The 21,532-nt window shown below is 41.2% G+C and overlaps 1 protein-coding gene across 6 annotated transcripts in view; it reads left to right on the forward strand.

Annotated features, from left to right (window-relative positions):
* Positions 1-1,695: 1,695 nt before the first annotated feature.
* Positions 1,696-21,532, forward strand: part of RAI14 (retinoic acid induced 14) — an 87,177-nt gene continuing 67,340 nt past the window's right edge. For all 6 annotated transcript variants that reach the window (XM_032992245.2, XM_032992249.2, XM_032992247.2 and 3 more), the window contains exons 1-2: positions 1,696-1,811; positions 11,823-11,914. In XM_032992245.2, coding sequence (XP_032848136.2) covers positions 11,879-11,914 — 36 coding nt within the window. In that variant the 5' untranslated portion in view covers positions 1,696-1,811; positions 11,823-11,878. The remainder of the gene's footprint in view (positions 1,812-11,822; positions 11,915-21,532) is intronic.

The following is a 21,532-nucleotide window of genomic DNA, read 5'->3' on the forward strand; positions in this document are numbered from 1 at the left end:
CTCTGGGAACTAGTAAATAAGGTATTTCCCAGTTCTCAAGAACTGAATATTTCATAACACCATATCCAAAATATACTATTTATTATTCATGTATCATTTATACGTGACCATCCCATGCAAACATGCCCACACCCCATCCTTATGATATGCTGGCATTGAGAATGGAAATAAAAATCCTACATGGTCAAATATTCAAAATGCAAGAGGTAGTACTCGCATATTAAATAATTTTCATGTTAGTCACAGGTGATTATATGGAATTTTGCTGGTGTTGGAAGAAGTAGGCAGGAGACTTTCTAAACATCTTGTACACATGTATTTGGCTTTTAAAACTATCTGGAATTAAAAATAATTTCATAATAATTGCAATATGTTTTGTAGCTGCTGAGCTAGCATTGCTGGGGCAGTTTAATTTTCCTATTTTTATTGGTTTTGTGCAAATTAAATTCTCAGCTTTAACTATATTAGATTAACATTGGTGTGCATGTTTTTTATAAGAAAAAACAAAAAGAGAGGAAACATTGGTAGCATGATTATGGCTGTTCTCAGAGGTAAAGCACATGAAAAACAAATTGGCCAAGGTAAGGACTGCAGATTATCGGAGGAATGTATGCTTCTGGTGATAATCAAGTGTATTTGTTTAATAACAATACTTGCCACCATTACAATAATGACCTAAAGTTCTGAAGTACTCATTTCCTCCCTGTACTGTTTGCCACTTTAGAAGGTGGGGATATGGTTGAGAGCAGAAAAGATAAGAGCAATTAGAACGATGAAAGGAGACCTTCTCAGGCAGGGAACACGTTGTGGTGAGTGGGAGCAGTAGATGGGCATGACATAATGGAAACATGAACCAGCAACTCTGGCAGGAGTCTTGTGGTGAGATGGTAGGCAGAGGCTCTCCAGCTCACTTAATGGGACAATTGGTAGACAAAAGCATCCAGAGTTTCTTGCACAGGTGAAGGCAACTGTGATCTTTCTGGTGAGATACCAAGGTGGTTTGCCACCAGCTTGCCAGAAGACTTGAGAAAGGGTTCTCTGGAGGTTCGACTTCGAGAAGAGGGATTTGGCCTACACAGAAGAGACTTACAGAGCATGTCCAGTGAAGCAATACCTTGGCACAGCTAGAAAGCCCACTTGCGATTTTCTAGCCTCTAAGCTCCTGTGTAACCAAACACTATACCACTCATTAATTTTCATAATTAAACAAGAAGTGCCCCACTTCTAAAGCAGTCCTTCCTGCCTAGGGGTCTGAGCAAGGGGAATTCAACGCACGGGGAAGCTTTGGAGGGAACTGAACCGCACGACTTCTCTCATGCATTGAAGCACTCATGCTCTTTGAAGAACTTGATGTATCTTTTGTGCCCCCCCTACCCCTCTACACACACCCCCTCTGCTGTCTCCTGAACAGGCCAGAAGGCGTCCAGAGGAGGAAGGGTCTTGGCACCCACCCTCCCCACAGCACCCTTCCCGCACACAACCGGCTCTGAGCGAGCGGAGGTGGGGGGCTCCTTGCAGCGTCCCCCTCACCGCTACCGCCACCCCGGGTGACGGGCCCCCCTCGCCCCCTTCTCCCCCTCAGCCGCCCGCTCCCTCAGGCCGCGCGCCCCGCCCCGCCCCTTCCCTGCGGGGGGCCGGAGCCCCGCGGTCACGTGGCCGCGGCGCGACGCCACGCCCCCCTCCCGCCCTATCCGCGCGGAGCGGCCGAACGTCCCGAGGCCGCCGCCGCCGCCGCTCCGCCCTTCAGTAGCGCGGCGGGTCGTTGCGCGGCTGCCGGCGGCGGTCGTAGCGGGACGGGGCTCCTCCGTGAGGTGAGGGCGGCTCGGCGGGAGGCGGCGGCGGCGGGGGTGGCGGCGAGGCTGCCGGCGAGGCTGCGTGCGCGCCGGCACGGCGGCGGGCGATGTGAATAGGGGCTTTGTGTGCGGCGCCCACCTGCCCCCGCCGCCGGCGGAGCCTGAGGGGAGAAACCCTCGGTGGCGCGCAACAGGAGGAAACTTCTCCCTTCTGCCGGAGAGCCCCTTTTCCCCGGTGTGGGAGGGTGGAGAGCACCGGGGGAGAGGGAGGGGAGCGCAGGCTGTGGGTCGTTCCCGCTTGGCTGTTTATTTTTATTTACTTTCTTTATAGTTTTATGTCTGATTTTTTGGTGTTTTTTTTTTTTTGTTGTTTGTTTGGTTTTTTTGTTTTGCTTTGTTTTGTTTTAATTTTTATTTCTCCTAGGTGCGTGGCGGGGGCTGACAGCTGCCTGCGAGGGTGAGCGGTAGCACCTCGGTGCGGTCAGGCGGGCGCCGGTTCCCCGCCTCACACCCCCTACCCACCCGTCGGTGGGGTCTCCGCGGGTTCCCTCAGCCCCGAGCGGAGCCGCGGGTGTCCCCCCACGCCCCCGCCGCCTCAGGGAGCGGGGGGGTCGCCTGGTCCCTGGCAGCGCGGGTCCGGCTGAGCTCCGGGGGCCGCGGTGCCAGCTCCCCACCCTCTCTCCCGGGGGACCCTGACAGGAGTTCGGTCTCCCCCCGGGAGGCGGGGACACCCCGAACCCTCAGGTTGCCTCGCTGCGATGAAGGTGGCCCCCGGGGTGGCGTTGTCTCGGTGCTCGTGTGGGACGGTGTGTCCCCGGGGTTCGAGCGAGCGCTCGGGGAAGGGCGGGCTGGCCACCGTGCCGCCCCGGGGGGCGGTGGTTGGGCCGGGCTCCGCCGCGTGCCCCCGCACCGCTGCCAGCCGCGTCCCCCGCGGGCGCGCGCCGCCGCTACGCCGTCCTCTGGCAGGGGAGGGATTAGATCAAGATTTCCCGTAGCTGTTAAAAAAAAAAAAAAAAAAAAAAAAAAAAAAAGAAATCAAATAGTCTGCTTTAGGAATCGCATCTGGTTTAACCAGGAACTTGTGCGTCTAACTTTCAGCAGAGCATGCGGAAGACTTGGCTTTCTTTTGCCCAGCATTTGGCAAGACAAGCCTTCTGCAGTCCACTGTTGCCACTTGTGACATTCTTCATTTTCTCCCTGTGAAAGGACTAGTTAAATTCTGCTCTGTTAGCATTGCAGGATCTTAACAAATTCTCCTGTTTGTTTCTGTAGTGAATGTGAGCGTGCTTATTACAGAACGCTTATATATAAACCGCTTGCAGTCCAGTGGAGTGAGTGCTACTTTGGTAGAAGCTGTAGTGTCTTTTTTTCTTTCTTTCTTTTTTTTTTTTTTCTTTATCCTAGTGGGTTGCAGATTGGTGTGTGTTATTAAAAAACAAACAAAAAAAAAAAACCAAACAAACCCCCACACACACAAATTCCAAAAACTACGCATACATCATTTTAGAAAGGCTTTCTGATGCCCTAGATTAACTAGCAGTAAATGAATTTAGTAAATATCTGTCAGTGACCTGCTTGGCTCTTGTCTTGGGACACTTGTGGAAAGCTGTCGATGAGATTTTATTTACTAATAGAAGAATTGCATAAGAACCTTATGAACCAGAGGGAAAGAGCATTTGAGTAGAACAAGGCTTGATATGAGTTCAGGGTTCCCTTGAGTTGAAGCCAAGCTCAGTGCCAAGAAGTCACTATGCAGTAGCAGACATCTGTCCTTGCAGCCTCTAAAAATATTGGCCCTGTGCTCTTCCCTTTTGGCTCTTCCCTTTTCCAAGAGTGCATCTGCTAGCAAAGTTATAAAATGCTACCTCTTCCCTTCTGCTTCCCTGAACCAAGAAATGGCTAACATGAAGTGGAAGAGAGACTAGGTGGGAGACTGTTGGCTTCTTAAAGTGATGTAAGCATTTCACAGGATGCTTCACTCACTTGCCTTATCTCTTCTTTTTTTTTTTTTTTTTTTTTTTTTCTTTCCTATTTGTATGTTGCCCACTATGTTACTTTTCCTCTCCCCCTCTTTGATAAGGATTTTGTGCTTCTCTTGAGGGAGAAGCAGTGCCTGGAGAAACATGAAAATGAAGTTCTTGTGTGAGATGTTGGCAATTTCTGAATCCTACTGCAACAATATTCTAATGACATTTCTTTTGAGAGCTGATTGTAGGCTAGTTCTTTTTTCAAAGGGGTAATGCTTGAAATAACTACAGAGAAAAATCAAGCAAAACTAGAACAAATCAATTCAAAGTTTTAGGTACTTGCTTAGTGGCAGAGATAGTAAACTTCTGAAAATCCCAAGGTGGGTCCATAGCAATCCATAATGTCTTCTGGGGTTATAGATTTGAGTAACTGTCTCTCCTGCTCTGTCTATACTTCTTGCATGCCTGAGAAGCCTGTTCTCTTGCCTGCATTCCTTGGAGTTGCTGTATAGGTGCCTGTGAATGCACATAGGTGATAGCTCTGCATTTGGGGTAGCTGGGGGCTTGTTTTCAGAGTTGTCAGTCCTTGCTGCTCACATTTTGAGGGTCATCTAATAATGCACTTTTCAGGTCTAGAGGAAGTAGTGCAAATAGCTGTAATTCAGGTAGTAGATTAGAGCAGAGTTTATCACTGTCAAACTGCCAGAGACAAATGTGCATCTGGTGAATTATGGAAGCAGCTGAAGATCTCCACTGGCAATACATACTAGCTACCAGTCCAGGTACTTGCTGAGGACTGCCGGAGTGGAAATACATACCACTGAAAGAAAGCATCTTTCCATTGTGTTGAGGTCCAGAACAGGATGGCCAGTAAGGTGATGGTGGTAGTTGGTGTGCTGAACTTGAGACCATCTCTGGAGAAGACAGCCTCAGCCTAATGGTTAGTTAATTTGCCTGGGAAGTGTTAGATCTTGACTCAAGTCAAGACAGATCTTGCATTTTGGATGAACGCTGTAATAACATATATTTTCTAAAGCTGCCATAGAGTCCTTTTGGTTTTGTGCCTGGAAGACATAGCTGGTATTCAAAATACTGTAAAACAAGATATTTGTGTTTTTTCAACTGAATTTGTAGAGGGGATGGGTAAAGTGAATAGCCAAGTTTGTTCAGTCATTACAATAGAAAAAGCATTTGTATACTGATTTGTCTATGACTGTAAATTCAGTAGCTGAGGATGTTCCACTTCTTCCCTCATAACTGCTGAGAGGCAGGGAGCTATTGATGGTTATTGCAGATGTCTGGATTCCCAAAAGCACTAGGATATCCTGAAATACCTCTGTGGAGTTCAACACTCAAGTGCTTTCTGGCGACCTTGTTTGCAGGGACTTGCCAGAGACACCAGCATCATAACTCTTAAGGGAGATCTAGAGATTCATAGGTCTCTGAAGGCTGGGAGAAGTATCTTAAACACTAGATCTTCTTCTCCAATATTTGTACAGCACCTGATGCTGCTGCTATTGAATATAAGTTTCAACAACCTGAATAAAATCAGGTAAAAATTACTTATCACTTAGAGATGCAGGTGTTGATATTGCTGATGTTCTGCTAGTTTATAGCATTTATAGTCTTCCAGGATAGAAGATAACTGAATTCCTAGTACTTTTTTTGAGGGGTAGAAACACACCCAACTCTTTCAATTCTTGAGTAATGTTTAAAAAGATACTGTATTTTCATCAGCTAAAATATTTTCCCAACCCAAGAACCTGGAGTCTGAATAGGGGAGTTGTGTTGTCAGCACAGTCTCTGAAGATATTTCTAGACTACAGGAGTTTCTACTGAAGTGGGATGCCCATTTAATAGTATAAGGACAGAGTTTATGGGAGTGGGGTTGGGAAGTGTCTTAGGTAAATTAAATTGATGTGCCCATGTTCCTAACTCCTGTCCTGGTAGGTTCAGCCTTAGGCTGTTTCAGAATATTCATCCATAGAGTCATGGATATGTGTCTTCCCAGATTTAACATTGCATCTGTACAGATTGTTGTCTTTGCCCATTCTGAAGAGCATCTAGTGCTATGGTTGATACAGAATATTAAGAAGGGACTAAGTATAAACGAGTACTAGCTGTTGTTATCCATGTGGGTTTCTCATCTAAGAACTGACATTTCACAAGTGGGACTCTGTGTCATTTTTCTCCATTTCTAGTTGTAGCTGGATGCTTCATTTCCAGTCTAGCCCTGTTGGACTAAGCATTGAATATGGAAAAGTCTTTAGGACTGCAGTGTATCTTACATGTGATCAAACCAGAGACTATGGCCTCAAAATTGAGGGGCATGCACGGGTGGAGGGTGGGGTGGGTGTGTTTGTTTGAAGGTGTGTGTCAATGCTTTTTGTTTGAGACAGGGAAATTGAAAGCAGAGAAAGACAGCAGTATGTCCCAGCTTATGCAGCAAGTCTGGACTCTCACTGTGCTCTTCAGTGATGTGACTGTGCGTTGACAGAGACTTCCAGACAAAAAAGCTGGAGTAAGAACAGAGTAAAGTTGTATGTAATGTGAGTGAATGACAAATTTCCCTGGACTTCACCTGAGCTAGGATTTTGTCTGGAGTACTGTTTTATATGCCAAGTAAATAAATCAGGGAAAATGCCACATTTTGATTTTTCTCTAATCTTCTCCTGTAATTAACTGTCTAAGGCCTTGTTGATGCAAGGTTTCTCCTAGCTGTCTAGAACCGATTTTGAAAATGCTGTTTAACAACCTGCACATATCCCCCCATTGACAGTCTTGCCTGGATTTGTAGTGGTTGTGTAACATTCACTGAGACTGGTACTTCTCCAGCTGAATCCATTAAAGACACAGTTTAATGTTTGCCAATTCTTAATATCAAAAGGAAGTGTAAGAGTAGAGTTGATGCAAAGCATTCTGGAGGGAGGAGCGATAGCTGTAGATTTGTTAGTGATGAAGTATCTAGGGAGTTCTAACTTTTGGGCTCAAATGCTTGAATTTATATGGTTCAGCACATCCTTGCCAGTGATTTGTGAACGGATGGAGGGATTGTACTAAGTTACTCAAGGCCGCTGCTATCTCTTATGTCTGATTCTGTTTAGAGTGGGATTAACTCTATATAAATCACTCCCGCTCATGTGTAGTGCTTGGGCTTCTCAGTGCATTTTTCAGTGTGTTTTCATTAGTAAGTAATAGTAGATTAACCAAGCCAAGAATTATTTGTCTTTATAGGTGACATTAAGTTTAAAAAAAATTGTGTTCCATTTGTCTTTTCCTATGATAGGAGGATGGGTTCCTCAAGATGGAAAAACTGAGCTGTGCTGATAAAGAATAGGGAAATGTTGCCATTGCTTTTGGTCACATTATACATGCTTCTCTATTTTAGCCTGATAAACAGAAGAATATGCTCATCTGGACAGAAAGGGGCAGGTCATCAGAGATGAAGTGTTAGGTAGATTTTTTTTTTTTTAGGACAGCATGGGCTTGCTGCATTTATGTGCAAACAGTCCAAGAAGCCGGACAATGTCTAATGCCTCCAGGTGGTCCTGTGGCTTTGGCAGTGCTAAGAAGAAGCCTGGGTTTGGGCATGTTCTTGGTATTGGATAGTAGTAGGTCAGGGAAGCTCAGGGATATGAAGTATTTGAGAAGTTAGTTACTGAAGACGGTCAGCAGAAGAGATGCTAGTTGTGCAGATGCCTCTGACAGCACTGCAGTGCTGTCTGTCATGAAGACTTGTGCTTGTGGGTCAGAGCAGGTCTTGTGATTTAGAAAGTGATCACCAGAGATTAAATGGTGCTACTGTGCTTTGGAAGAAGACACTTTTGGGGCGCCTTATTTTCCCTTGTGAGCATAGATGTATTCACACAAAAGAGATGTAAGTGTATGGCAGCAATGGTATTCTTCCAGACCCTTTTTTATTTTTACATTTTCTCTTTATGTTGCCAGATATTGCATGGAGTCTCTTTTCTGTAACTGTACAAGGTTAAAAAAAATTTTTTTAAAGTCCTTTTGGGAGGGGAAGGGGAAGTGAGATGATGACATGAATTGTGCTTTTTTGCAGAAGAGCACTGTCTGAGAAGGAGGCTTCTCAGGGTGTTCCGAAAGAGGTGCAAGATTTTTGGCACCTAAATTAATTAAATTCAGAGTTTACCAGTAAAGGGTAACTGTCATTGGCATGAACAGTGTGCATAGTGTATGGTTTTACTGTAAACTCATAGTTTTACTTAGTAAAAGTACTTAGATTACTGTTGCATCACTGGATCATTCAATGAGTTAATTGTAACATTCTTTGGAAGGCCTTGCTCAGCTTTTAATGCATTTTACTGAAAGGAAAAAGTATGTCATTATTGTTGTTTACTGTGGTTTGCACGAATCTCACTGTAAATCAGTGGGGAAGATTATCCCAATCTGTTTCCTATGTTTAAGGCTAAAGATTGTATTGTGTATTAAAACACAGTTTCAATTAAATTACTGAGGTTGAAGATTACCAGCACTTCGATGTCTCTTGTTTCAACTAGATAGGTTTACCACCAATGTAAAGGTGTTTCAGTGGCTTGTATTCTTGAAAGCTGTTTCTTGACATTGAGCTGAAGGAAGATGAAATAGAGGACTAGATATTTAAATTTTGGAGCTAGTGGTTAAAAGCATGTGATCAGCATTAGTGGTTGAGAATCCCTGGAGTTAAGCACTTCCCTAGTGCTAACTTGCTGCAGCTACAAAATGACAGCGCTCAGTATTTATTATCATATTTGTTCTGGAAATGGAGAAATGCCACTATTAGTAGAGATAGCTTCTTGTTAATACCTGTGATTCATTGCAGAAATACTGTTTTGAAGTGTCTTGATGCTCCCTAGTGAATTTCTAGTAGTTATTTCCTATCTTGTAAAACAAGAGTGTATTAATGGCACTTCCTTTATCCCCCCCTTTGGCAAATGAACAGTTGTCATAAAGCTCTGCTGAATCAGGATGCTGACCTCTTTTTGCATCAATTCCAATAATTACGCCATTTGAGAGGTGGCTTCCTCCTTTAAACAGTGCCAAGAAAAGGCAGCCCTCACTGGGTCACGTGTTTTTATCTCTACAGCTGAAGGATTATGGGCATTATGATACATGAGCTGTAATCCTAATGTTTGTGTTTAACCATCTTTATGGAAAAAATACAGATGTGACACACACTAAACTTGGGAATGCTGTTTTTGTGAGTTTGTGCATGCTTTTTTAATTATGCTGTGGAGTTGAGTTTCCCATTCAATGTATAAAATGCACTTATGCAAGAGGTGAGGTATCCTGTGGGAAAAATAAGTTGGCTTCTAATAGAAACACAGCTTTACCTTCCTTCTTCCTTCCTCAAAAGGGGGAAAAGTAGCATATTAGGAGTGCTTGCAGAGTTTGTTAATTAGGTTCCTCATAGAAGAGAGTTCAGATTTGTGGCTGTTCTGTGTACATACCTACAAGGAGTTGTCCTCTCCCCCATAGTCCTGTAGTTGAGTACTTTATCTTCCATGGGAGATATAACAAATCTTTTATTCATGGGAGCCAAAAATGCTGAGGGGGTGGCAAGGAGAGAAACAGCCTATAGCAGACAAGTTTTTGGCAATCTGAATGTGAGGAAAGATTTTTTTATTTTCAATTCACTGTGCAGAGGGTTTCTTTATATTTTATTAACTGGTCTAATTAAACTGTTTACCTTTTTTTCAGTCAAATATATTTACATTTTAAAATAAAAAGTCTTGTTAAATTTTGGATTTTGTGGTAAATTGTATGATGTTTCTCAGCTTTTAAATTTCCTTCAAATTGTTTTGGTTTGGTTTTCCCAGAAGTTTTAAAAACATTTTGGGTTTTTGTCTGTGCTTTTTTTTTTTTTTTTTTTTTTTTTTCTGGCCTGGTATGTAAAGGCCGGATAAGCGTAATGGTATTCCTCTTGTCTGTACCCTGGCACTTCTGGTCTTTGCAATGCTCACCATCCTTGGCATTGCTAGAAAATGATTTAGGAAATTATTAGGCTCTTGCTGAGGTTCAGGCTCCTTTCCAGTGCAGGTTATGACAGCTGTTGTGCAATTTAAACACTTTCTCCAAAGTCTGAGTAGGTGTAGCAGAAATAAAAGGGTATGCTTCTCTCACAGCAACCTAAAATAATTCTTTCATTCTGATTGTTCAAAATTTGCTTTTATATATATATAATTTTTTTTTGTTACAATTTTACAAATACTCCATTCAGCCCAGGAAAAAGCTAGGAAATTGTCACTTAAACAAGGGAATGAAAAGCTTCTGCAACTTTTTTTCTTTTCCTTTTGCATGCTAAAGAATTAAACAAAATTCCATAAGCCCACTCTCCTTGAGATGAAGAGCAAGAACTTAAAATAAAACCTCTCATTCATATACCTGAAAGCAGTCAGGAATCTGATATGATTTCAAAATTACTGTTTAATTAGATTTAGAGTAATTTAATTAGATTTAATGATATTTTAACAGCCTACAGAATTACGCCATCCAGATTACCTACTGAAGGTGTGTGTTCTGTGGGAAAAGTATTTGTGTGTATTTAGTGTATGGGATTTCTGTTTGTTTGGGGTTTTTTTTGAAGAAATGTACTTGTGTTTGTCTTGAATGGCTGTCAGATAATTATGGGGTAGAACTAAATGACATGTTTACTTAGTGCTAATTGCTGTTCCTGAATGGTACTTTGTGTTGTATTTTGTAGAAGCATTCATATGTATTTTACAAAGAGTATACTGTGTAGTTGCATTTTAAAACTCCTGATAGAGTGATCACGTAGAACATAGTCATTATTATAAAGCAGGTTGCTTTCTTTTATGAAACAATTGTATCTCACTTTTCTTATCAAACTGCAATCTACTCTTTCTGAAGAGTGATGTGAAACATTAGTGACCCTACATGACCTATTTGAATTTGTGCTCCATTCCCCATTTCAGTTATTTATTTATCTGGCTAGACTTGTAATATTTTTTCTCCTTTTTTTCTGGGGTGGAGAAAGGAAGTTTATACAGCTGAACATCCTTTACTTTAAACTATTCCTTTAGAAGGAATTTGTGTAGCAGCTAAAGCTTGTAGATGAGAGTGACTGGCTATTCCAGTGAACATACTGTAAAGCTAGAAATTTGGAACATTTTTGCATAGATGGCTTTGGCCAGTCCAGTTGTATGTTGTTCTTTCATTAAGTTTTTCTGCTCTGCTCTAGGAAAAAACACTACCGTGCTACTTTAACATGCTGTTCACTGTTACATTTGTCTTGGATTGGTAATGTGTGGTATATTGAAGGTCTCTGTAGAAAACTTTGCCCTAGGTACTGGCTCACTGTTCCCCTGTGAGAGCTTGCAGCTTGTCTGTAAAGTTAGTTTTATATGTTTGTGCAACTGCTGCTTTTCTTCACTTGAAAGGAAATGGGAATATAACCATGATAGTCCACTGTCAAATTAAAACCAGCTATGACTCTAAGAATACACATACGGTTTCATATGGGGAAGAGTATAAAACAATTCTTCCAGTGATAACCTCTGTTCTTGTTCAGATGGTTCTATCTGCTGTGTTGAGCTGTCCTAGCATTTGTCATGTACGGTTTAAGTATAATTTTTACTTTGGTTAGATATGTACATACAATAGTGGTGGTACTTCTGCTTCCCAGTGCAGACCCATGGCTGTAGGATAGTGAAGTTTTAATGAATAACTTTGCACACTTATTTCTGCTTTTCCCACTTTACAAATGGCTGCCCTGATGATAGTGTTAAAATAGGCAGTAGGCAGGGAAAGCGGCTACATGTGTGAACATGCTGGTGATCTAATTATGTCAAGAGGTAGCTCTATAGCAAGATACATGCTTGAGTTTTTGGTAAAGATTTGTTCTATTCTTCTGTGGTCAGATTTAGGCTTGCTTTTAAGTTTGGAGAAACAAAGTTTCCCTTAGCTGGCTGTTAATCTTTTTAAGAGCTTGAGGGCTAAATCCTCCAAGGGTGATATACGTATGCAAATTCAATTCAGACTTGCTGCCAGTGAACAGAATGGTATCAAGTTGGAATCTTATTTTTCTTTCTTTTTTGTTTAGATATTGAAGAAGGATAAAAAGCTCCTTAAAGGCTTGAAAAGTTGAATGTGATCAGCATGAAGAGCTTAAAAGCAAAGTTCAGGAAGAGTGACGTAAGTATTTCTGCTCGGTTTGACTGCTGGTTTCCATGCTGGAAACAAATTCTTCGCTCCTACCTTGATAAGGTTGTAGGTTAATGAATTACAGAGAAGAAAAAACTTTTTCCAAGCAACAGCTGAGTACGGTCTGGAGTAGGCTGTTTCCATTTGGAGTGCAATTCTCTTTATACAAATTAATAGCATTTCACTACCTTGCTCCCCATAACTGAATCATGTTCATGTGTGAGGTCTGCAGAACTTCCATTAAATTGTGCTGGTGCCCTGATTGAAACTTTGTCCAGGGTATAGGGTTAAGCCTACTAAGGACTTTACTACCCAATCATATTTCTGTCTAAGCATAATACCATTCTTATCACTGTGGTGTTTGAGCACTTAACGAAAGGTCTTCTCAGTCTGTGGCAGGGTTTCTTTGTCAGCAAGAATACAGGAACCAGCTGTGTAATTAAGGCAGCTGTGGATTATCAGTTCTAGTGCAACAGAAGTGGATATTAGACTTGAGCAGTAAGAATGGCAGACATAAATATGGAGGTCCTACAGGAGACTCTTCAGAACTGCATTTAGAGAGACATTAGGCTGCATGTCATGTATTGCCTCTTGCTAGCAATACTAATTTCTGTGGAGACCCAGGCTTGAGCTTGTATAGTCAGAATACTTCTCTTGGAACAATGGAATTGCTATAGTCCAGACCTGTTCTTGTCTCTTTTCCTACCAGTACTCATTCTAACTTTTTTGTCGTGCATTAATGTTAATGCTTATTTGATAGTGCAGTGAGCAGTCAATGAAATAGGTGACTTCATATTTAATTGAATTTCCAGATTTTGTGTGGAATTTGTAACAAATATCCATGATCTGCGAAGAATGTAATGTTCTGTCCTTCATCCTAAATTTATGTGCTGCTTTGAAAGAAGTGATGTATTGTTCTTTGTCATGGCCAGATTCACATGGGGTCCTAGAGCAACCATGTTTGATGAAGATGCTTTAGGTTTGAAAATGGAGCTTCTTCAGAAGTTTGGATTTTCAGGAACACTGAACACTACTGAATGTCACAGAGTGGCACACTGCACTCAGTAGTCGTACAGGTAGTACAGGCTGTGCTTTGATGTAGAGATGGTCTCAGCACACCATTAGTCGTATCTTTTGCTGTCTTGTTTGCAATTCAGTAGCTGTGAAGTAGGTAGAGATGCTGTTGTGGTGTAATCTGCAGATGTGCTGATTACTGCTTAGAAAGTATTTTGAGCTACAGGTTTAGCATTTGGTGTATTGGCTTCCTAGCAGCAGCAGCACCAGTGCATGCTCATTCAGTTTACAGGTAGTCTTTTTAGAAAGAGCTATTGCTAAATGAATTAAATGTCAACCAACCTTTGGGAGCAGAGGGAAACACTTTTAACTACTTAAGCAGTGTTTGGCTTTTACTAGTCACCAGACTGAATCAGCCGGTGGCACAGGGTCTTGTGCCACTTCACAACAAATAAAAATAATATCACAAGTCTCTGGTGTCTCATCTAACTGAATATGCCATTCAGTTTGGAACTGCTAGAATTTTGTGGTCAGACATTGTTGTTCCTGTTGCAACGAGTTGCAGCAATTGCTATTTTGAGTTCACCTACATCAGTAAAACCTTTTATAGGCATCTGCTTGAGTAATGAGAACAGTCCCTTGGCTAATATATGAACACACTTGGTATTATAGATGTTAGGTGTGCCTGTGTGTTAGGATGACTTCATTCACACTTTTATGCTAGTTGGCTGGGCTGCTGCTCTAGAGAGGAAAGACTAAATGACATGTGTGATGCAACTAGATCTTGCTGTAGCTGGTCCACCCACTGTTGTAAATTGCACTGGTTGACTTATTCTATACTTATCTATCCCTGATAACTCACGCCTCTCCCCAAAACCAAGTGAAGTCTGGAAGTAATTGCTGTTTTGATACTACTGCTGTCTACTGGCTGGAGACAAAGTTGACCACAAAGGATTTTTCAGATACCTAAAATTTAGATATGCAGCTCTAAGAGCACAGCAGTCTAAATCCATGACAGTCTGGTTTCCTCTGTTTTGAAGCCAAACCTTAAGGGCATAATTCAAAACAGCCAACAGGAGCTGTTCTATATTTCGTGCAGGATAAGCAAGGAGAATTAGCCTTCCCTTTAGTTTCCAGAAGCTGCCCTTAGCTATAATTTGTGAGGAGGAGGAAGAGGAGGTGGTTTTAATTGGAATTAGTCTTGTTTGTGTGTCGATTTGTAAGATGTGGTAACCGCTTTTGGGTTGGGGATAAGGGTAAAGTCATCAGGGATCGAGGGACTCCCTCATCCCACTTCTCTTGTGTTTCTTTCTGGAGGAAAACTTTAATGTCGTATTTTGTAGAACTGAAGGTGTCTTGGTATAAGGAATGATACCCATCTCTTTAGCCTCACTGTTAGCATAAAAAAGTAGAAAGAGGGGGAGAAGTAGGAATAAGTTTTCAAGTTGTATGTGGGAAACAGGAATTGCGCAAACACTTATCCAGCAGTAAGGCTGATAACATAAAACTGTATGCTGGAATGAAGACCGTGTAGGAAACTTCACTGATGTATTAAAGCTCTCTAGGCTGTTCTGGAGTGGCTGAATTGAAAGTGCGCACAACTGATACTCATGTATGTACCTCTGTCCCTGCTGTTGGGCTTTTCTTTAGTGCTGTAGCTACACAGTCTTGCAGTTTGCAAAAGAGGTGTCCCAGCTCCCTCTTCCTTCATCCGTGCACCTCTGGCTTTGAGAGCATCTGACCCTGCAGTGAGGCAATTCAGGGACATGAAGTGATGGAAAGTTACTCTGTTGGGTGAGTTTTAGCTGATTAACTCCCAGCTCTGTCTCACTGTAGGGTCAGCCCTGAGATGAGTGGTGAAAGTAGGAGGAGCAGGAGGACATCCTTTTCTGCAGCTGTTGCTTGACTTAACTGCACTGTCAAATTACACCCTGAGATTACTGGCCTAAAAAGCACAGGGGTGGTCACGCCAGCAAAAGAGTTGCAGGAACACAGGAGTAAATAAGGCTGCTAAATCTGATATTTAGTGCAATTGATATAGTACGCAGCTGAGAGATGGGAGCATAACTCCTTCTAGGTGGGAGAGTGACTTGTCACTTCATGCTTTTGCTGCTCAGCTCCCATCTACCTCACTTGGTTCACTCTGCGTACAGGCAGCTCTTTTAACTGGAGAATCTTATTTCCCTGACACACTTAATTGCTGTGAAATCCTTCCTGGGAGTCACTGTTGCCATGTGAATGTGTATTTGGAGTGGAGGAATGAGATTTATCGCTCTGTCACAAATGAGTATTGTCAAAGTATGATGTGTAGTTACAGGAGGATGCTTGTAGACCAGAAATCTGTGAACAGGATGCCTAGTTGTGAGCAAATGCTGAGACTGGAAGCTAAGTAGTGTATGTACACACTGTAGGAGTCTGTAGACAAAACAAGAGAAATTGCACTTAGGTCTTGACAAAGCAACTAGTATCTTCTGCCTGAGAAGTTGTATTTTCTCCACTCCTTCTTCACCTCTTGTTCCTCATTATCAGACTCAAAACCCTGTAATACCTAAAGGGGTGACCATTTCAATTGTTGCAAGAGACTATTACATGTAACACTTGAAAAAGTTGGTGTGGTAATATCAGGACCTATCACTTCAGAGCTTGAGTGTGTTTATAGACTGTCTGTAGTTTATTCACATAATAGAGAATAAACATTTCCACCCAGTAAGACAGAAATTCTTAACTGTTTCTGCTTGGAAAATCAGAGTTTGAAATAATTAAATTAAAACAAAACAGTGCTACTGATATCTTATTAGGCCTTGTATTAATATTTCTGTAATAACTAGTCAGTTTGTGGCCTGACTTCAAAAGCATCTAGAATCTTAAACAGGGAGATGAGTGGATTTTCAAATGTGCAAAGATGTTAAGCCTGTGTAAACATGCTTCATGTGCTTCTTAAATCTGACAAGATGCTCATCAACATTTTTAGGCACCTACACACATTTAAATATCTAGCTCTTTGATACTAAGATGTTGTAGGAACCTAGGTGATGTTTGGGTAGATTTGTTTATAACTGTGGTTTTGGTTATTCTGGAAAAGGTATATTGTGTAAAGGCTGTGAATGGTTGGGTTGTTTTCACTCTCTATCATGTATCTGTAGGTGAAAAGTGAAAAGTTTTAGGACCATCTTCTGTCAGCATTGAAATCAGCTGAAAAATAAGTATTGCAATTTGACAACAGACCAATTTCCTTCTGATTGCTAGCTTGCTGACTAGACAAGATGAAGATTAGAATTGGGATTTTTTTCCAAATATCTTCAATACTAAATAATTAAAATAGTGGAGTATCTTTCAAAATGGAAAATTGACTCTGCAGTTCAGTAGAAAAAGTAGCTATTATCAGAAGCAGAGCCAAGACAGGCTGGGATTTCCCAATGCTGATTGCCAGCTCTAACTTCTGGTATTTCTGGAAATGCCTATTTGTTGTACTGTCATGTGGGGGTTGGAAAGTTTGCAGTTCTTATGAAAATTCTGCTTTTTGGTCTGTGGTGTACTCATTGTTCCATAAATCTCAAAATGATGAGACAGTTAGGTATGTTGTAGTATAAAATCTCAGTGTTAATCTAGACACTATGCTAATTAAGCCTTGGCACTTCTTTTCAATGCCCAATGTTCTAAGTAGTAGGCTCCCATTCAACAATTTTTAAAATATAAAATGCTAAGTGGGGGTCCAGAACAGAAAGATTTCTGGGCTACATTCCATTGAAATCACTGTATTCCCATGTGCTCTGTAGTGAATGTGTTGGAGAATAAAACTGGGGTGGGGCAACTTTAAAAATAATAAAGCAAGATCTTCTTTAAACAGCCCTTAAATGCTTGTATCCACTGAAAGCTACATTTAACCTAAAAAGGAGCATGGGATTGTTGAAAATTGCACTATCCACTCTGTGTACATATACTACTTACTTTCAGGGTAATTGTGACAAAAAATGCTCATACAGAGTTTACTCTGGCTAATACATTAAATATCAGTGTTGTCTGACCACTTTACCTAATTATTTAGAAAAAGAACTACTGAAACTTGCTTTGTTTAGGTGTTCTTCTCTTATTGGGTATTGAATTAAATCAGCCTGAAACACATCATGGTTGAAGCTTACCCTCAGTTTGCTTTGTTCTTCAGTAATAACTTTTGATTCCGCTATACACTGTAGGGGAAGATTGATCTCTGGAATATAGATTGTCCTCAATCACCACTTCTTGAGAAAGGAGGATTTAACCTTCTCTCTCTCTCTTGAAACAAATACTGTGGCTTCTGATTCTCCCTCCCTCCCTCTGTCAGAAGTCAGGGGTTCTACATTTTATCCCATTTTCTTCTCTGGAGATATCTGACTTCATGCCTTCACTTTTTGACATCATAAGGCTCTGCTCTAGTCAGCTTGCTCTCCCAGCCAAAGCTTAAATGCTTTGTGTAGGAAAGAAGTTAAACATGTTCTGAATTCTACGGTACATAGAGTAAGACCTGCTGCCTATTGCTGTCAGTTCAGTGTGAACCTCTTGCTATCAGGTAGTGTCTTTTATTCATTACCGACAATAGGAATGTTCTCAGAGTAATTCTGAAATTATATTGAGGTGAACTGTAATTCTGGTGCACTTGAGCCCTCTGAGCGGGCCAATACCAGCCCATAAGTTATGTAGCATCTCTTTTAATATGGTGGAAGGAAAACAACAGAGGAGGCAAGTGAAGACCAGTGGTAGGGCAAAACAGAGAAAAAGAAAAGGTGTGGAAGGGAGGGGAAAGGAGGGACAGTTGAAGCTGTAGAGTCAGAGTTACTATTTTGGTAACTGTTCTGTGAGAAGGAATAACTGGGCTCTTGTGGGATGCCTGCTGATTGGCTGTCTGTGGATGGGAGAGTACATAGCTTTGGCAGTGTTTGAGGACAGATAGTTTGCAGATATTCTAGACACAACCTGAAGCATCTTCACATGGTTGAGACAGAAAGGAAAGGGAATAGATTAAATGAGAACTGTGCTGTGGTGTTTGGATTTACAGTAGAGGAATCTGGGTTGGAGTTGGCTGGCTTTGAATAAACACATAGTTATTTCTTAAAACAGGATTATAGTCTGGAGTATAGCATAGAACATTTTGTTTGGGTTCCCAGCCAGTCTTTGTCAGTCTGCAATAAAATGTCATTGTCAGTTATAAATCCAGGGTTCCTTTGGTACTAGTCCCATGTCTGATAAGTGTGCAGTATTCATTTAGAGATTGGGTTGATCATGGACAGTTGCAGTCCTAATCAGTCAGTGTAACAGTGTAGTTGCACAGCAAGTGCAACCATATTAAACCCTGTGTTTGAAGTCAGAAGCATCTTTGGGGTATGAATGAGTGTCAGGGCAAACCTGCAGGCCTGACTTCACTTGTCCACTTGGAGTTTCTCTGTCCTGTTGGTAGCATATTGTGCTCATCTGGGCTCTGCTTTCCACACATGTGTTCATTCCAGAACCACTGCCCTAAGGAAATGACACACAACTTCTGCATTGATTTTGTTTAGACTTCCACCTCCACCCATGCTTATGTTCCAAATTAGGTGAGAATAATCTCCCGTTATTATTGGCCCTAGAGTCATATTCTTACCAACACAGAATGACATGGGGCTAATGATTCTTCTGTAAATATAGGATGGGGAAAGGGAAGGGTGTCTCATTTTCCCAGGTGCTGCCTGCCTAGGCCTGTTAACTTTGTTATCCCAGACTTTTTGCTTGCTCACCCATCTCGAGCTGGAGGAAGGGTTGGAGGCTGTGTGAAAGGAAACATTGATTAGTCACTGGTTGGCAACAAACACTGGTCTGCCCTGCCAGCCCAAGTGGTGCCTGGCAAGCTGAACACTTTGCATCTGTGTTCTGATCATGCCAAGATGGCTGGTTTGGCCATCCTCATGTGATCCCTCATTAAAAGGAATATATGTAAAACGTTTGCAAAGATGAAGAGGAACCCTTCCATCACAAAATTGTTTTAAATGGAGTCAAACCCTGTAGTGTTACAGGCAGCAATATACAAAATTGTAGTAGATAAGTGCAGAACCACCACAATGTGAAGCTAGGCAGTTTGTTGACAGTTCGTTACTAAATTAAATATGAACATTAAGCACCATGAAGTGGGGGTGGGTGGGAAGAAGAAAGGCAAATTTGCATATGCAAACTGGAAAAAGTTAGTATTTTAAAATATATTGGTAGCAAGAAAGGAATCTTTGTTGTTTAGAAACATATCTTTTGTGTCCCTTTAAACAGAGCACAAAAGTTCAAATGCATGAGTTTGGAAGAGTTGGAAAAAAGCAATTGTAATTTTTTAATTTATTTGTTTATCTTTAGTAAGATTTAAATGTAGAGTAAAATGAATTAAAAGTATGATAAATGAACAGTTTGTGTGTTCTTACTGTGGTACACTATATCTTCTCTCTTCCTTTTGGCACTACTTGTGCCTAATCGGATGAAAAAAAAAATTAAATTCTGTCCAGCTGTCAAAGTTGTCAGTTAAAACTTATGTAAATGAGAGGATTTAATGAATGGTGCAGTCTGTGTTTGAAGACTGTTGTCTTGGCTTTACTAAGAACAAAAAACAATTTGCTGTGAATAGATGCTGTAATATTACCTAAATAATATAACGCCCATACATTTTATTTAATGGAGATTTGAGCCTTTTCATCCTATGCTTATATTTTGGGAGCCTACTTGAGCAGACAACATACATTATGGAGTTAATCAAGCTGAAATAGATATATTATTTGCCTTATTCCAGCAATATTGCCTAGTCCTATTCAAGAATCTGTTTTGATTGCGAGGCAAATGCCTAGCGTTAGGAACATGTCAAGCCCTTTTCTGCTTCCTTCTTTGCCACGCTTGCGTCTCCTTGAGGTTCATGCCATGCATGTTCTGAAGATCCATGAAACTTAAGTGTAGAGGAGAATGAGAGTGTCAGTGGCCATTCTTCCTAAGAAAAACCATGTGGTGCTTAGGGAGAGTTGTGACAGTTGACCTTTCAGCACTTCATTGAATGTATCTTTTCTTGTTCAAAGGTTAAGTTGCTGAAGCACTGCATGGGGCAGGCAGGTAGCAGGAATGAGGATGAAGAGGCCTTCCTGTGTGTAGTTGTATAAGAGAGTTGCTCTATTCTTTTCAACACAGATGTGAAGAGGTGCTTTCTGTTAGCTGAAGGCAGGTTTGTTGGGCAAGGTGAGGTTGATGGGTGATGTTTGAGCTTGACCACTTTGTGTTAGCTACAGTGATTAAGGGAATGTTTAAAAACTGCAGATTTGTTTAGAGAAAAACACAAAGCTAGGATGAATAGAAGGCTGAAAGCTAACAAAGTTTGTTGCTAGTGAGAAAAAGCTATAATACCACAGTGTCTGTCTTACTGTCAAGACAGTTCATATGTACGCTGTAGCTCAGTAGCAGAAGTGCTTTACAAACAACTGCTCAATTCTGTTAACAGATGATCCTACTCTAATGAGCTTTTGAAGTATTAAAGACTTCTAAATGTATCATTTTACTAGGAAATGATGCGAGGCTGATAATTTATAGTCATTCTTGACTGTAATTTGGTTGTGTAAATAGTCGAAGCCTGACTGGCAAGGCTCTGAGCAACCAGCTATAGTTGACCCTCGTTTGCGCAGGGGAGATGGACTAGACTATATTCCAAACTTGACCATTCTGTATAAAGATTAATATCTTGAAACACATGCTATAGGAAGCTTGCAGCCATATCGAAAGATACAAAATGCTCTTAAACAAAATTAGGGGTATCATATTCTAGGTTCTTAGCTGCCTAAAAAATCTTGAGTCTTAGCCCCAGGAAAAGCTTATGGTGTCCTTGCTAATACATTAGTAGTATAGCTGCCTGGACTTGTGTAGGTATTCTGACATGTGAAAAGCCATTTAATGATCTAATTTTTCTACTTCTAGACCTAAACTATCTAGAAGTAGCTGCAGCCTTAAGCTTTTAAAAATACTGTTAACTTTGTGCCAGTGGAAGCAGACATAGTTGAAAGTCTTTTAACTACAGCTGCAGGATGTCTTAATTTTGTAGACTCACAGCTTGTATTCACATGTATTCTTACCACAGGTACTCTTCTCTCCTGGTATTTTTCTTGTTACGTGGACTTCATACTTTACATTAAAGTATTTTGAGGTAGGAACCTCTTGCAGTGCTGTTCTGATGTAATGCCTAACAGTAGTGCTATTTTATTAATTTGAATTTTGAGAGGTGACACGATACAACTAACAAAGCATAATCTGAAACTCAAGCTAAATTTAGTGCTGTACAACTGTCTGAGGAGTCTCATTCCCTAGATATGCTGCATATCTCAAATGAAATACATAGTTAACTGTCCAGAACACTTGCCTTGATGATGATGATAGAACCAAAGGTGTTTTAATAAGTTTTCAAATAGTGTGGTTACCAATGCATATGTATATGTTAGACATACCTATTCTGCTCTATTCACAGGTGCATACCTCTTTTCTTTCATCTTGCCTTCTTTGCTGTGTGTTGTGGAAACCTCTTAGGAATCTTGTAAGCTTGGGTAGCCTGTCTGCTTATCCAGAGACTGAAACAGTACC

The sequence above is a fragment of the Tyto alba genome, unplaced genomic scaffold (assembly GCF_018691265.1).
Source record: "Tyto alba isolate M040663 unplaced genomic scaffold, T.alba_DEE_v4.0 Super-Scaffold_42, whole genome shotgun sequence".
NCBI lineage: Eukaryota > Metazoa > Chordata > Aves > Strigiformes > Tytonidae > Tyto > Tyto alba.